Genomic DNA, 15,585 nt, shown 5'->3' on the forward strand with positions numbered 1-15,585 from the left:
TGAAAAGAGAAAGGAAGTCTGTGAGAGGGTTGCCAAGTCTGAGAGTAGAGTGTCACCTGATACAAGGACTTATGAATGAGCTCAGAGTAAAACTATTCGGGGGGGAGATCTAAGGAAGAGGCCGTGCGTCGGGGGTGGGGGGTGGGGGATGGGGGGTGGTTCTACTGGATGCCGCCCGCGAGGGTACAGCCCCCGTCCACACCGCGCAGGTGGTAAGATGAAGCTTGCTGAACATTCCCAAAGATCTCACACACCGCTATCTCTAAGTTGTACTCATTGCTTCTTTTTCTTACTTGGAACACTATTTATCGATGAAAGGAAATTACAGAAAAGTAGGCGCTGACACATTTCGTCCAGTCTTGACCGCGGCGGGGTTCGTCGCCTTCTTAGCGCGCAGGGGAGGGCTGGTGCGTTCCCTGCGTTCTCCGTCCACCCGGAGCGGCCCCGCGGGGTTCGGAAGTGGGACCCTAACCAGCCTCCAGCGACCGAGCGAGACGCGTTCGCTCTAACCAGCCGGCGAGCAAGTCCGGCTGGGGAGGGGGAGGGACCGATAGGTGCGAGGGGCGGTCCGACGGGCCTGGTCACGCCCTCGGGGGGAGGGTCCCGGCCCCGCCCCGCCCCGGCCCCGCCTCGGCCGCGCCGGGCCCCGGCCCCGGCCCCGCCCGCGCTCGCTCCGTGCGCCCACACTCCGAGCCCCGAGCGGCGGCCGCGCAGGTCGGACCCGAGCCTCAGCGGCTGGAGATGCAGCGGGGAGCCGCGCTGTGCCTGCGCCTGTGGCTCTGCCTCGGACTGCTCGACGGCGAGTGCGGTGAGCCCTCCGCCCGCAGGAGTGCGCGGCTGGCCGCGAGCGGGGACGATTTCCCGGGGGACGGGGACGGGCGGGGCACTGGACCCCCGGGAGCCTGGGGCAGCAGGCGAGAGGGCACTGGGAGCGCGGGGATACGGACGCGGGATGGAGCCCGGCAGACCGAGCCGGGGCCCGCCAAGCTGAGGGAAGGGCGGGCGGAGACTGCAGGCGGGTCAGACCCCGGGCACCGTCTGCACCGCAGTGCCGGGATGGTGCTCGGGGTCCTCGACCACCGTCCACTGTGGTGGCTCAGCTCTCTGGAGCCGGGCCCCATCGCGCCGCATCCTCAGCGAGGATCCTTCACTCGCCTACCAGCTACCCGGAGGAGTCCCGGCGCGGCACCGCGCTGCGCTCCCCTCCCCGCGCAACGGGGACCGTACCCCGGCGATCCCTGCCGGGCCGCAGACCTGGGTGCGCACTTCCCGACACCTCCCAGCTGCGCTCGAGATCGGTCCCCCAGAGGGCGCTCGGGGCAGGTGTCCACCTTCCCCAGGCCAGAGATCGCGGAGGCGGGGTTCGGGGACCACCAGAGACCCACGCCGTCGGGCGGATTGGGCGCAGGTGCACAGGGGAACTTAAGAATCTTGAGTTGACAACCCAGGAGAGATCGACGTGGCAGAAGAGGCAGAATGCCAGCGCTGCCCTGTATTTGACGGGGAGCGTCTTGAGTTTGGAGGCCAAACTCAAGAGCTCGTACTCTAAGGCAGGGGCACCCACGGAAGGGTCTTAAACACGTGGGGTAGGGTCTGTGACAGGAGTATGACCAGAAGTTGCCCCCGTGCGGCTGGAGAAGAGGACGTGTGGGAGATGAGCAAAGGAGCAAGGAAGTGTCGTTGTATAGAGATGTCAGAGGAGGGGTGAAGATGAGCTGGACGTCTACACAAGATCTAGTGACCCAGACAATCAGAGGGTAGAGAGAGGGTCACGGGTCCGCAGTGGTTGAGGGGAAAGTGCTGGAAGGGCTGGAGGGGGCCCTCGCTACTTTTGAACATGGCAGATATTGAACACTTCGTCTCTTTTAACAATCCTCCCAAGGGAGTGTTAAACCCATTTTGCAGAGGAGGGAGCATAGAACAAGGACATCTGTAACTTCTGCAAGGTTCCCAAAGGCCAGCAGTAAGGGAAATGGTCCGCCCAGATCTGTAGGATAACAGAGACCTGTTCTCCACACCTTCACAGGCTGAGGGGCAGGGGACAGGGGAGAGGAAGGAGGTGTGGATGAATCTAGAGGCAGGATGGAGGACGACTCTGAGTTGGGGCAGCCCAGAGAAGAGGGGCTGCCCCTTTGCCCTTCCTTGCTACCCTGCATCCAGCCCAGGGCCAGGCCGGATACCTAGTGTGTTTGTTGAGTGACTGAATGAGTGTGGTGAGAGAAGTGAAATGGGTCAGGCTGAGGAGTGGGAGACCCCACCTTGAGGAGACATCCGGCTGGCCGTTGGGTGTCCTGTCTGAAGCTCAAGAGAGGCTGGGCTGGGGAGCTGGAGGGGGAGCAGAGCAGCAGAGTTCCGGATGGGATTCCCCCACAGGAATGTGGGAGGGAGGGAGCCAGCGGCTTCCAGGGAGGCAGGGAATGTTCTGCAAAGTGTGAGAATGGGGAGAGCCTGGGGTTGGGTGCTCCGGAGGTGGAGAAGGAATGAGGGATGAGGCCGGTCCTATGGGGAGCCCAGGTGGTTTGTACCAAAGTCAGGCAGTGACAAGGAAGGGAGAGAATGTTAGCTGAAGGGGCCCATGGAGGAGGGTGGCCCAGATAGACCCCTGCGCAGCTGCTGGGAAATACGCCCTGCATTTGCCCTGAGGAGCTGCCAGCCTGACCCAGGATGCAGGAGCAGAAGCATAAACACTTAAGTTGCAGCCAGGTGTCAGGACAGCCAGGGTGGATGGCCAGGTACCGGCAGGTGAGAATCTCAGGGATGCTGAAGCTGACTCCTCCACAGTACGTGGCTAGCCCTAGATCCAGATTTTTGTCTCAGCTCAGTCCCTAAATCCCTGGCTGTGCGGTCTGGGCTGCAACTTCTTCTCCCCACACCTCAGTGTCCCCATGCATAGCAGTGTACTGGGCAAGCTTTTGAGGGGCTGTATGGGGCTGGACTTTATGTCTGGGGGTCCCAGTCTAGTTCCAAAAGGCAATTCATTGGCAGTGTCCCTGGGGAGAGGGCAGGTCGCAAAGGACAGGCCTTTGCTTTTTGGGTTTAGTCTGGAGAGTGGCTGTCTGTGCCACTGGACGGTGGGTGGTCTGCTCAGGGACAGACGGGCAGCTAGGTTGCCCTGGCCTGAGGACGTTGGCCCCTGCTGTGGGCTGAGTCTCATGTGGCCAGCCATTCAGCTCTCCGCTGTCCCTGATCCTCAGGCCTGAGCCAGGCCCAGGTGTGGACAGGGCAGTGGGGGAGGGTCAGGGCATGCCAGTCAGACAGGATGTGGGGGTTTGGGCCACCTTACTCGGTCCTGTGGGCCACTGGCCCCAGCTCAGGCACTGTGGCTGAAGGGCTCTCTTTCTCCTCAGAGCACAGAGCCCACACGACAAGACATTAGACTGAGAATGAAGTGTAATGAGGATTATCTGGCCAGATCCCCACTCTGCCACCCCCCTCGCTGCCCCAGGCAGTGGGACCCCGACCCAAGGAAAGAGACTGAAGTTCTATGCAAGTCACAAGCTTCGGTGCCTGCTCAGAGTGGCTCAGGGAGGGTTTGGACCGGCTCCATCCTGCATGGGTTTTCCTGAGTGCTAGCCTGGCTGGGACACGGACATGGTATCAGACATCTCTACTGTAGGGACAGAAGTGCTCAGGACCCCCATGAGGCCCAGCTGGTAGCCATGGGCTGCAGAGGAAGTGGGCATCGCTTCTAGCTTGGGGTTTCTTGAAGAGATCTCCAGACTCCAGGGAAGGGAATTCCAAGGAGGGCCAAGAACCCCTCCAAGGCTCGGAGGAAGGAGAGTCCAGTTGGTGTATGGGGACGTGTGGGTAGTCAGATAAGGCTAGAGTCTCCAGGGGGCCAGAGGTAGGGTGGGGGAAGTGAAGCAGTTGGAGGTGGCGGGAGCCAGCGGCACACCTGCAAAAGAGAGGATCTGGGCAAAACAAGGTGAGAGCCCACAGCCAGGAGGCTATGGCAGGGGAAGAGGCAGCTGGGGAGGGGGGCGGTGAGAGGGATGAGTGCTAGTTAGTCTCTGGCTTAAGCCACAGAATGGGTCATGAAGGTGGTTAACCAGGTGGGGACCCTGCGAGGAGGAGCACAGGTGGGGCAAAACGAAGGGCTGCCTGGAACCAGGTCCTCCAGGAGGAGGTTCCCCGTGGGAGTTCCCAGTTGATACAACTGGGTCAGATAAGGAAGGAGGAAACTTGGGGGTACTTGACTATAATAGGGCAGAGGGCAATCCGGGAACCCAGGAAAATTAAGTGGGGTCTTAGCCAGGAGGGAGTGTCTGGTTTACACTCCTCAGGCTGTGGTTTGGACACTTTCCCCCACAGGGCAGGTTTCTGCCCACCAGGGCTTCCTGGTCCTCCACGACTCTCTGAGAGTCCTCTCCAGGAGGGAGGTGGGCCGAGGGAGGGGTCTGGAGAGCCCCTCACACTCCCTGCGCTGACTTTGGAGCCAAAGGCAGCCGACGACGTGTCCAGTTGGAGCCAGGGATTCCTGAGTTTCGATCCTTTTCAGACACTGGCTTCCTCTGGGATCTCAGTTTTCCGGTCATGCCGAAGGGAGAAGTCTGGGAGCAGGAAGGTGCGGGCATTCGGGGCTGGCAGGGCTGGGCTTGGGTGCGGCAGCAGTGGGCACGCCCCCGGGCCCGGGCTCCTGCGCCTCAGGGGCCCCCTTGCTCCCCCCACCCCGTCCCGAGCCAGGCCAGGGTGTGGGAGCCCCGCAAGCAGGCTCAGGTCACGGTGGCGAGTGGGGGAGCCCCGCCACGTGTCTAGCGAGGTCAGCAGGGGTTCATGGGAAAGGACTTGTCGGCCACAGGAGAGGACATCCTGCCTGCGTTTCCCTCTTCCTGCGGCAGGAGCCCACGGCCCCGATTTAGCAGCGCTGGGGGGCCACCTCTGAGCCAGCTGGGCTGTCTGATAACACCGCCCGTCCTGCTGCCGCGGAGCAGAGTCCTGACCCCAGGCAGACCACGGCAACTGCCTGGCACAGCCGGCTGCACCCATAACTGCAGGGAGCTCAGCCTCTGCCAGGGTGCCCCTCCCCCCCCAGGGGGTAGTCCAGGGGCCCCTGCTCCCACTCAGCCTCACCTCCGTCCCTGCTTCCAGAAAGGTGCCCCAGCGGGGACCTTTCTAAAACACAGATCGGAGCTTTCCGCAGCACCCCCAGCCAGCGATAAGCCCAACTTCTTGAGCCAGTGGTCCAAACCCTTCCTGCTGGGGTCCCAAGGGCATCCCTAACCCCATGTCTGCCTAGCCTGCACCCACCGCACACCCCAGCTTCCAGCACATGACCTTTCTCCTGCTCTAGATACACCCTGCCTTCGGAGGGGCTGCCAAGAACTCCAAGCAGAGGGTGGGACTGCTCTGAGTGGGTGGGTTTCGGCGGGGGGGGGGGGCTTCATTCCCACACGTTGTGTGCCCCCCAGAGCATGGAACGAGGGATTTCAGGTGGGTTTGGGGGAAGAAGCTTTGATCCTCACCCAACCTAAAGCATCATCCTCAGAGCTACCCCAAATTCTGCTGGATGGAGATTCATCCGTATAAAGCAGCACACAGGGGCACAGAGGTGTGCCTTTGGAGTGTCTAGAAGTGGGGCCTCACCTCAGTGTAAAACGGTTCATCAGACTGCTTTACACCAGGGTATGTGAAGGTTTTAGTTTTGTGTCATGACTTACTGGGTCCATCTTGGAGATCAGGAGTTAAGGCTGGGGGTGGGGATGGCTCACAAGGCTTTGAAGGAGTGTCAGGGGTCAGGGATCTGGTCCCAGACGGCATGGGGGCCAAGGGGTCAGAAGGGGCAGATGGTTGTCTGCATTCCCCAATGAAGGGTCTGGTGGGGTGGGCAGGTGGGGGCCTAAATTTCTGACCACCTCTTGGACATTTTTATCCTGATTGTCCCAGAGAATTTTCAAAAGGAGCATACGCCCCACAGACACCTTGCCTTTCTGCCAAGTCTACCCTTGGCCAGCGTGCCTACCTCACTGCAGTACATCTCCACCTCCATCGCTCACCTCCACTCCTGCCCACCCACTCTTTGCTGTCCCTTTGCTCCCTAGACCCTCAGGCAGCTGGGGCAGTCACAGGCCAAGTCACGTGCTGGGGACCCCGCCATGAAAGGCAAACATAAGCCCCCTCCTCCTTGCACTGAGCAGCTGTCAGATGCAATGGGCCGACCGCTGCACGGAGCTGCAGAAACATGCAGCAGGGACCCAAGGAGAGGGCCTCAACATGTGACTCTAGGATTGGAGGGAGCAGCAGTCACCTGTAAGGCCATGGGAAGAACGCAGCTTCTGCCCCCAAGTAACATAGTGGTTTTAGGCAGGAGAGGGACTTATGTTCCAGAAAAATAATCTAGCCACTGGGAAACTCTAGATCAGTGGGGAGACACTGGCACGGCAAGCCAGGGGATGGACGTTGAGGCCAGTTGGACAGTGGGTTGGAGGGGCGGGGTACTAGACAGGGGCTGTCCCAGGATCTGGCTTTCTGGGCGCAAGGTGTTCCCTGCTTGGTGTCTGAGCGCAAAGCACTTTGCTGGGGAGGGGGGCGGGCAGGGAGAGAAGAGGGGCAAACCTGGAGCTCCCAGGTTTGGGAACCCCCACCACCATCTTTGGTGCTGCCTCTGAGGATGAACATGACTTCATGACCAGTTGGCTGTGGGGGCTGAGTGGAGTTAGAAATGCCTGACAGGTGAATGCCACGAGGATGGCAAACTGTAGTGGAAGGGAGAGCCATGCTTCCAGGCCTGTTGCAGAAAAGATAGTTCGAGCTGCCGAAACCCCAAGAATACAGACATGTACGGAGTAAGGAGTAGCTTCCTGCGATCCTGTCCCCCAGAGATAATCTCTGAGCAGCACATTAATTCCTGTACCTTTTGTTTTCCCAACTGCAAAATGACAAGAACAGAGCCCACCTCAGGGGCATGAGTGGGGGGGTGGGGTGTGTAGGTGCACAGGCTGGGCCTGGCACACAGAGAGTGCTAAATCCATGTTTGCTATTATTACCCTAACAGGATGTCTGGGGTAAGCAGAATGGGGTGGGGGTGGGGGAGGTCAATGAGTATGAGCCTTCCTTTAGTGCTCAGTCCCTATTTGCCTGTTTGCCTACGACCTTGCCAATACTGAGAATTCTCCACCTTTGAATCATGTGCTCGTCTTGTGGGTTGGGGGGTCGTGCGCCCTATGGTTCTAGTTGTCTTGCCCCACAGTGGGTATGGTCTGGTCTGAGGGGTTGAGCAGGGTGCCCTGCCGGAGACATTTGGGAAGCAAGTCCTCCCTTCCCCCCCCCCTTGGCAGGCGCTCAGGAACACTGCCCGGAAGGGTGGAACACTCACAGGTAGGCTTGGAGCCTTAGAGGGTGCCATCACCAGGAGGAGGGAGCGCAGCAGTGAGCAAGCCAACAGCCCTTTCCTGTGGCCTCCTTGCCCATCTGTTCCATCTACCTGGAAGCCCCAGGTCACCCATATTCTAGCCTCACCTGTCCCCTCTGCCCTGTGTGTTCTCCTGGGCCAGCCAGCTCCTACGCATTCTACAAAGCACATTTCATCTCACCCCCTCCTATGAGTAGGGCCTTCTCTGACCCACCCCCACCACCACCATAGCTGTGGTGTGCAAAACACTCAGCAGGCGGTGACAGCCACGGACTGGGTGCTCATGAGCCAGCAACAGTTTGTTCTTGCAATGGGTTGTGACGTGCTATCATGTTAGGTGTGGTTCCCTATCTTCCTAGGGACAATTCTCATTTTGCAAGTGGGAAAACTGCGTCTTGGAAAGAGGAAGGGCCCTCCCCGAGGCCACACAGCCAGAGATTGGCATTGTGGGGCACACAGTCAGGCTCGGGGGGCTCCAAGCACACTCTGGGAACAGCCCCTCTTATCCCAGCCATCTCAGTCTTATAGAGTCAGGGGACTGTGGCCTCTTGACTGTCACCCTTGACCTCTGGAGGCACAGAGGTTACCAGCCAGGTGTGGAGGGTTTGTGGGGGGGAACTCTAGGACAGAACACCCTTGTGCCTCCCCTCCAAGAGTGAAGCTCCCTTGAGCAGGTCTCCCCAAATCCACCCACCTCTAGGATACATGCATAGAGACCCCAAGCCCAGCCTCCCCTGGCCAGCTGTCCCCCATGTTTCTCCTTCAGCTTGCCTCCAGTCTGCAGCCTGGCCCCTAGCTGCCTCTGTTGTTCTGGGCACAGTTGCTAAGGAGATTGTGGATCAGACTGGCAGGACTGCCACCTAGTCCCCCTCACCCACAGGGTGACCACGATAGCGTCTGCAGTAAGAAATTGTCAGTGCGTGGAAGGGCACCCCTGAACTCACAGACCATCTGGACTTCATCCCTGGGTTGGCTATGCTGCACCTGAGGACAGAGCCATGACTAAGGACAGGGACAGGGGAGAGACCATGCACTCAGTCTCGGGTCTTGGAGTAGGAGCAGCGATTCTCCAGGCACAGAGAACAGGAAAGAACAAAGGACACCACCTGACGCCAGCAGGGAGGTGGGCAAGGACCTGGTGAATGCTGGAGGTGGCAGGAGCACTGGGAGGTGAAGCTGGCCAGGAGGGCGGGGCCTGTTGGGATGGGCTTCACCCTGGAGGCCAGGCCAAGGGCATGCACAGCTACGGAAGGCCACAAGCAGCCAGTGAGGGTGTCCTCAGACCACGACAGCCCTCTAGGCTATCGCTCAGACAGATTGGAAGCCAGAATGGAGGCTGCTGGAGAGTAGAGAGGCAGGCACTCAGGGTCGTGCTGGGAGAAAAGGAGACAGAGAGATGTGAGGACTGGGAACTGGGCAGGGACAGGCCTGGATTCAGCCAGACCCGGGCGCCTGCACGGCTGCCTCTATGGGTCCTAGAGCCTCAGTTTCCTCATTGCCGACTGGACTCGTGATTCTTCCCTTCCTCCCGGGTTGTGTGAGGATCAAAGGAGCCAACAACTGCAAGGCCATGGTTAGTCCCTAACACAGAGGACTGCCCACACCCCCACCTCCTGCCACTCGCCCCTCACCCAGGATCCCAGTGTGCTGCTCCCACAGCCGGCTGCCTGTGGCTGACGCCAGGGTCCCCACTGCCCAAGGCTGCTGACAGCACAGAGAAGAGGAGGTGTGCACTCTGGCCTCTCTGACCTCGGCCCGGCGCCTGCCCCAACTACTCTGTAGCGAGCTGGGGGGCCAGGGCCGTAGGCCAGGGGAAGGAAGAAGCCAGTTCCTGGGCCAGGAACAGGAAGGCAGGGGGAGTGCAGCAGAGGCCAGGATGACAGCGCTTCCTGCTATGGGAAGGGAAGGACATTGGGGACAGACAACAGCCCGGCAGGGCAGGAAGGATGCATCTTCGCTGGGTTTGCAGGTGGGGGTTGGGCAGCATGGAACCTCTGGGCAAGACAGTCATTGAGTTAGATCTGTCTTAGCTGCTGAACATTCTAGGGTACACATGGTCACCGGGGGCTTGGTCTTTAAGACTGGAAACATATTTTGCAGAGGAATGACAGGTTCTGACCATAGTTCCAACCTAAAAGAAAACCTGAGGCCTGTTTAGCCAGCCAGTCAGCCATCCACCTCTCCATCCCTCCACCCATCCATCCATGTATCTATCCATGCATGCATCCAGGCATCCATCCACCATCCTTCTATCCATCTATCTATCCATCTATCTATCCTTCTGTCCATCTATCTATCCATCCATCCATCCATGTATCTATCCATCCATGTATCCATCCACCCATCCTTCTATCCATCTGTCCATCTATCCATCTATCCTTCTATCTATCCATCTGTCCATCCATCCATCCATCCACCATCCATCCAACCATCCACCCATCCATCCAACCTTCCACCCATCTATCCATCCTTCTATCCATCTGTCCATCTATCCATCTATCCTTCTATCTAGCCATCCTTCTTCCATCCTTTCATCCATTCACCTATCCATCCTTCCATCAACCATCCTTCCATTCATCCATCCTTCTATCCATTTTTCTGTACATCTGTTCTTCCACCTTGCCATCCTTCGTTTCAACCAACCATTCATCCTTCTACTCATCTATTTGTCCTTCTATTCATCTCTCTGTCCATCTGACAGTCCAGCTAGCCATCTCTCCATCCATCCATCCACCCATATTCCCATCCATTCACTCATTTATTCATCCATCCATCCATCCATCCATCTACTCACCCATTTATTCATTCAACAGGTGTTTAAAGAGTCTTGATTCTGTGCCAGATGCTGTGCTAGATGTGGGGTGGGATAAAAAAGGAGACTGTCCTGGTCCTTTGAAATTTACCCCCACTGAAATTTACTGTCTAGTAGAGGAAATGGAAAAACATAAGTTGAGGGGCACCTAGGTGGCTCAGTCAGTTAAGTGGCTGCCTTCAGCTCAGGTCATGATCCTGGGATCGAGCCCCACATTGGGCTGCCTGCTCAGCAGGGACTCTGATTCTCCCTGTCCCTCTGCCTGCCACTCCCCCCTGCTTGTGCTCTCTCCATCTCTCTCTCATATAAATAAATAAAATCTTTTTTAAAAAGAATGTAAATCGAACAGCCGAATAAATAAATAAGTTAATTACAAATCGCAACAAGAAGGATAAAGTAACCAGGATGTTTTAAAATAGATACTAAAAGGTGACTTAGGTTTTGGACGGGGTGAGAAGTCATGATTAAGCTAAGATTTGAGGGTGAGAAGAAGCCAGCCTGTGCAGGGCATGTGAGAGGGGGCAAATCAGGAGAAGTATGTGCAAAGGCCCTGGGACAGGAAGGAACATGCATGTTATGGGACAGCCTGAAGGGCAAGATGGCTGAAGGACATGAACACAAGGTGAGAGTGGCCCAAAAGGGTATGGAAAGGGGGTCAGTGGTCCAGCCACGAGTTTGCATTTTCCTGAAAATGCAGTGGGAAGTCACTGATGGGGTTGAAGCACAAGCATGATATCGCCCCCTTTTGTTTCTTAACTAACAACTATGTGCAAGACTGAAGAAAGGTAAGAGTAGGCCCAGGTACCCACTTTGGGGCTGAATGCAGTCGAGCAGGCCCCAGTATTACAGCAGGGGCTGGTTCTGGGATGCTTTGGTGGTGGATTGGAGAGGGTGAGTCGAATCTCATCCATAGCTTCTCCCATAGGGGATATGGGAACTATCAAGGAGAATCCTTGGCAAGAGTGAAGAAGGTATGAGTCTGGAGTTCAACATCAGAAATGTGGGACCCAGGGTGTCTGTAGGATGGCCAAGTGCTATGGCAACTGGATACTTCAGATTGGAGTCGAGAGAAGGACAGGAGGTAGAAGAAACCGGAGATATCTGTACACTTAAGGGAGAGACCTATAAGGAAGAGAGTGAGGAGCGATACATGTGATGCTGGGCAGAGGGGAAAGAGGAAGACAAGGAGACAGTGAGCTCACAGAAGGTGGCAGAGGAGGAGACAGCCCTGCTCCCTGCCTGAAGTGACCACGGTTCCTGCAGCATGGAGATCATGGGATACCTTGACCAATGGCTCCATAAAACAGGGGTGACATCTGCACCCAGAGGGAGGATGAGCCAATGTGAAAGGAAGGGACAGCAAGCAGAGTTTTTGCTGTGAAGGGAAATAGGAAAGGGGGCAGGGCTGGAAGGGAATAGAGGATGAAGGAGTTTGGCAGGAGTATGTTGTTTATAGGATGGGAGATGGAAGGCTTGGCCTTGGGAGGGGAAGTGTCAGAAGGTTTCCAGGACCCAGGCAGGGGGTGAGGAGTTTGGATGTAGGAAGATGATCTCCATCTAATGGCTTTACTTCATTAATGCTGAGAGTGAGAGAGGAGAGAACACTGTGAACTTCAGTCCAAGGGCCCATTTAGGGTCTGCCTACAGGACAAGAAAGGAGGGGGCAGCAGCACAGAGCTCTGGCTTTGTACTGAATGCTGAGCCACTGGGGGCCATAGTGGTGCTGCAGGGTTGGGGTGGAAGGTGAGAGGCAAGGAAAGAATACAAATGATGGGCTGAGGTCCCCACTGTGCCAGGACAGGGATGAGGCCATGAGGGGCTATCTGAGGAGGGGTTCCTGGACTGAGAGTTTTGATGAGGCTGAAGGACTTAGTAGTGGTGGGACAAGGGCATCCAGCAAGAGGCAGGGGAGATGGGGAGAGCAGGACAGGAGGCAGGAACTCATGATGGCGTAGGTTCTGGTAAGGACCAGGTCCAGGGTGTGCCCAGGAAGTGAGTGGCTGAGAGGAGGAGGGAGGACAGTGGAGATGAGGACCACAAAGGCCAGGACACTGGTGAGTCATCTGTGTGGATGTTGAAACCATGAGGATTGGCCTGAGTTGGGGCGATGGGAGCTGGAGAGCCAGGAGCAAAGAATGAGGGGAAATAACCAGGACAGCAGCTAATGACAGCTTTAGCGGGGAGCAGGTGATACCATCAAAGAAGGGAGATGACAACAGGAAGCCCTCCACTGCCAGGCATGTACCATTGAAAGCGTTACTACCTCAGGGAAAGCGGGGCTTCAGAAGGCTTCCGGTTTCGGTGAAGGCAGGAGGGATGGAGGAAGACAGTGAGGTCTACAGCACAGTCTGCTGATCATTCAGGGCCTGGTGGAAGTGAGTGAAGACGGGGCACTGGGGCAACAAGGGAGAGACTTGCACAGATGGGTGAAAGGGTTGGCAAAGACAATAGATGGTCTGCCTGTTTAGTACAGTGATGTGGATTCTTCCTTTGGTGGTATGGTGTCCTCTAGGGAGGAAGATCCTACAAGCCCCATTCACCAGCCATCAACCCACTCCAGCATCTACCCTTCCACCCACAATCCACCCACCCATCCACCCGTCCATGCTCATCCACCCATCTACTCCCATCCACCCACAATTCAACCATCCACCCCCATCCACCCCCGTCCACCCATCCTCCCACAATCCACCCATCCATTCATCACCCATTCATCTACCCACCCACTGTCTACCCACCCACCCATCACTCATTCATCATTCCATCCATCTACTATCCATCTACCCACAATCAACCCATCCAACTATCCATCCACCCATCCACCCTCCCGACTATCCAACCACCCATCCATTTACTTATTTGTCTGATCATCCATCACCCATCCTACCATTACTGAATCCATCCCCCCCACCTTCAGTGTGCCTCTCCTTTGTACTGAACTTAGGAAAGTGAAGAAAATACAGCCTCTCTTCAGATGTAACCAGAAAACCACAATTAAGCTTGAGACATATTCTAACACCAGGGGCCCAGGAGGCTGAAGCTGCCTGAGTAACGCTGATTGCCCCACCACAGGGAAGGGATAAGTGAACTAGGCCCTGAAGAGGGGGATCCTCAGGAGGAAAGGAAGTACAAATGTCCAGGGCAAAAAGTCAGGTGAAGGAAAAGACTTCACAATAGGAAAAGCCTGAGGATTCCTTGGTGGCTCAGTCAGTTAAGCGTCTGCCTTCAACTCAGGTCATGATCCCAGCATCCTGGGATCAAGCCCCACATCTGGCTCCCTGCTCTGTGGGGAGTCTGCTTCTCCCTCTCCTTCTACTCCTCCTCATGCTTATATTCCTCTCTCTCTCTCTCTCTCTTCCTCTCAAATAAATTAATTAAATCTTTAAAAAAAAAGAAGAAGAAGATATGAAAAGCCTGGCACTTTGGTCCCAAAGTGAGCCCTTTGGTCCCAATGGTGAGAGCTCTATGCATCTCAGAGATGTATCAGGAGATGAAGCTGGAAAGAAGGGCAATGGGCAGAGTCCTGGTGTGCCCCTACTTCATCTGAAAGTGAGAGTGCCCTCCAGCAGGAGGGCCTCCATTTCCCTGTCTGTACAATGGGACTAGATGCTCAGTGAGGAGTTTCTGCCTCTGGCCTACAGTGGTGTGGTGCCTAGAAAGTTTTGGCCAGCAGGAGGCACAGAAGGGAGGGGTGAGCCAGGCCCTGGCTAGTGGCTGCCTTGTCCCTAGGATGCTGAAATGAGATCTTGGTGTCCAGAGTGTGTCCTGGGACTGTTTCCTAGGGCAGGTCAGGGTCAAGGTGGGGTAAAGCCAACTACAGTGGGGGGCTCCTGGGATCCACGTGCCACAGTTAGCTGCCAGTATGGGACACTGGGCATCAGAGAGCTGGGCTGGGGAGGACGGGGAAGCTGATCTGTGGAACTGGAGAGGGCTGCGGGCTGGGACCAATAGTGGGCTATGCCCCCAGGAGGACAGGGACACAGGGGGAGGGACAGGACACAGCCCTGGGCTTCCAGCCACACAGTCCTCTCTTCCTGTTGTCTCAGGATGGTCCTGGCAGGATGCATCTGCCAGAGTTCCAGGTCCAGACCTCCCGAAGGCCTGCTCCCACACCCACCGGGATCTCACATGCAGACGCACACACGCACACACGTGCGCACACAAGCCCACGGGCATGCACACACCGACATGTCAGAGACAAACGGGGGAGGGTCGCACCCTCCAGGTGTCCCCCAGTGTAGGATGAGACCTGCGGTCTCCCCCTTTGACTTCATGCTGGAGCTCAGTGTATGTGGGGCGAGAGATTGGGGTTCCCTTAGGTCAGGGGTCACTGAGGGGTGGGACCAGACTGCTGCCAGGGACAAGGGCCAGGGCCACCTGAGCTAGAGATTTCTCATTGTTTTGGGGCCTTGCAGGTACGCCCAGGGCCAAGAGCTAGAGCAACCCCGGCCCTGGGGAGGAGTATGCTCTTAGGGGGAGGGAAGGCCCCTCAGGACCAGACTGATGTCACCGTGTGAACTCACGACCCAGTGCCATAATAACCCTGTGTTCCACCCCAGGCCTGGCGAGGGGCTACTCCATGACCCCCCCAACCCTAAACATCACAGAGGAGACACACGTCATTGACGCCAGTGACAGCCTGTCCATCTCCTGCAGGTACGCAGTCCTCAGCCAGGGGACAGGGGCCTGAGTGCCCCCAGGCCAAGGCAGGAGATGGTAGAGGAGAATCCAGGAGGCGCACCCCCGCCCCCCGCCGTGAGGGCAGAGCGACCTCAAGGCTTAGTGGGGCTCCCTGGGCACCTGAGTGTGCATGCCTGGAAGCATGGTCTGTCCCTGGCCCTGCAGACCCCTGGCACCCACCCCCAGCCCTAGATCACTCCATGCTGACCCCAGGCCAGTCCATGCCCTCCTCCCAGGTTACCCTGCATGGACCCCTGGTCCCCTACACCCACCCTCAGCCGTGGCTTGTGCCCCAAAATTGGGCTGTTCCAACCTCGGGGTGAGACAAGCTACGGGCAAGGCTTGTGCCCTGGGGGCTGCAGCTCGGGCTTGAGTTCTCGTGTCCTCTGCCAGGGGGCAGCACCCCCTGGAGTGGTCCTGGCCAGGGGCTCAGGAGGCACCAGCCACAGGGGAGAAGGACGGCGAGGACACAGGGGTGGTGCGAGACTGCGAGGGCACGGACACCAGGCCCTACTGCAAGATACTGCTGCTGCAGGAGGCCCGGGCCAACGACACGGGCAGCTACCGCTGCTACTACAAGTACATCAAAGCCCGCATCGAGGGCACCACAGCCGCCAGCACCTACGTGTTCGTGAGAGGTGAGGGCCCCGCGGCTGCCCGGGAGGCACGGGCACCAGGCACCTGCAATCCCCACCCCCAGCTTGCAGACCCCGGTAGGGGGAAGGGTTGGGGGCTGCCCCTCTCC

General features: G+C 57.5%; 1 protein-coding gene across 2 annotated transcripts in view; it reads left to right on the forward strand.

Annotated features, from left to right (window-relative positions):
• The first annotated feature begins 703 nt into the window (after window positions 1–703).
• FLT4 (fms related receptor tyrosine kinase 4) overlaps window positions 704–15,585 on the forward strand; it is a 39,901-nt gene continuing 25,019 nt past the window's right edge. For both annotated transcript variants that reach the window (XM_080805121.1, XM_080805120.1), the window contains exons 1-3: window positions 704–808; window positions 14,720–14,816; window positions 15,234–15,478. In XM_080805121.1, the coding sequence (XP_080661247.1) occupies window positions 742–808; window positions 14,720–14,816; window positions 15,234–15,478 (409 nt within the window). In that variant the 5' untranslated portion in view covers window positions 704–741. The remainder of the gene's footprint in view (window positions 809–14,719; window positions 14,817–15,233; window positions 15,479–15,585) is intronic.

The sequence above is a fragment of the Martes martes genome, assembly GCF_963455335.1.
Source record: "Martes martes genome assembly, chromosome: 5".
Taxonomy (NCBI): Eukaryota; Metazoa; Chordata; class Mammalia; order Carnivora; family Mustelidae; genus Martes; species Martes martes.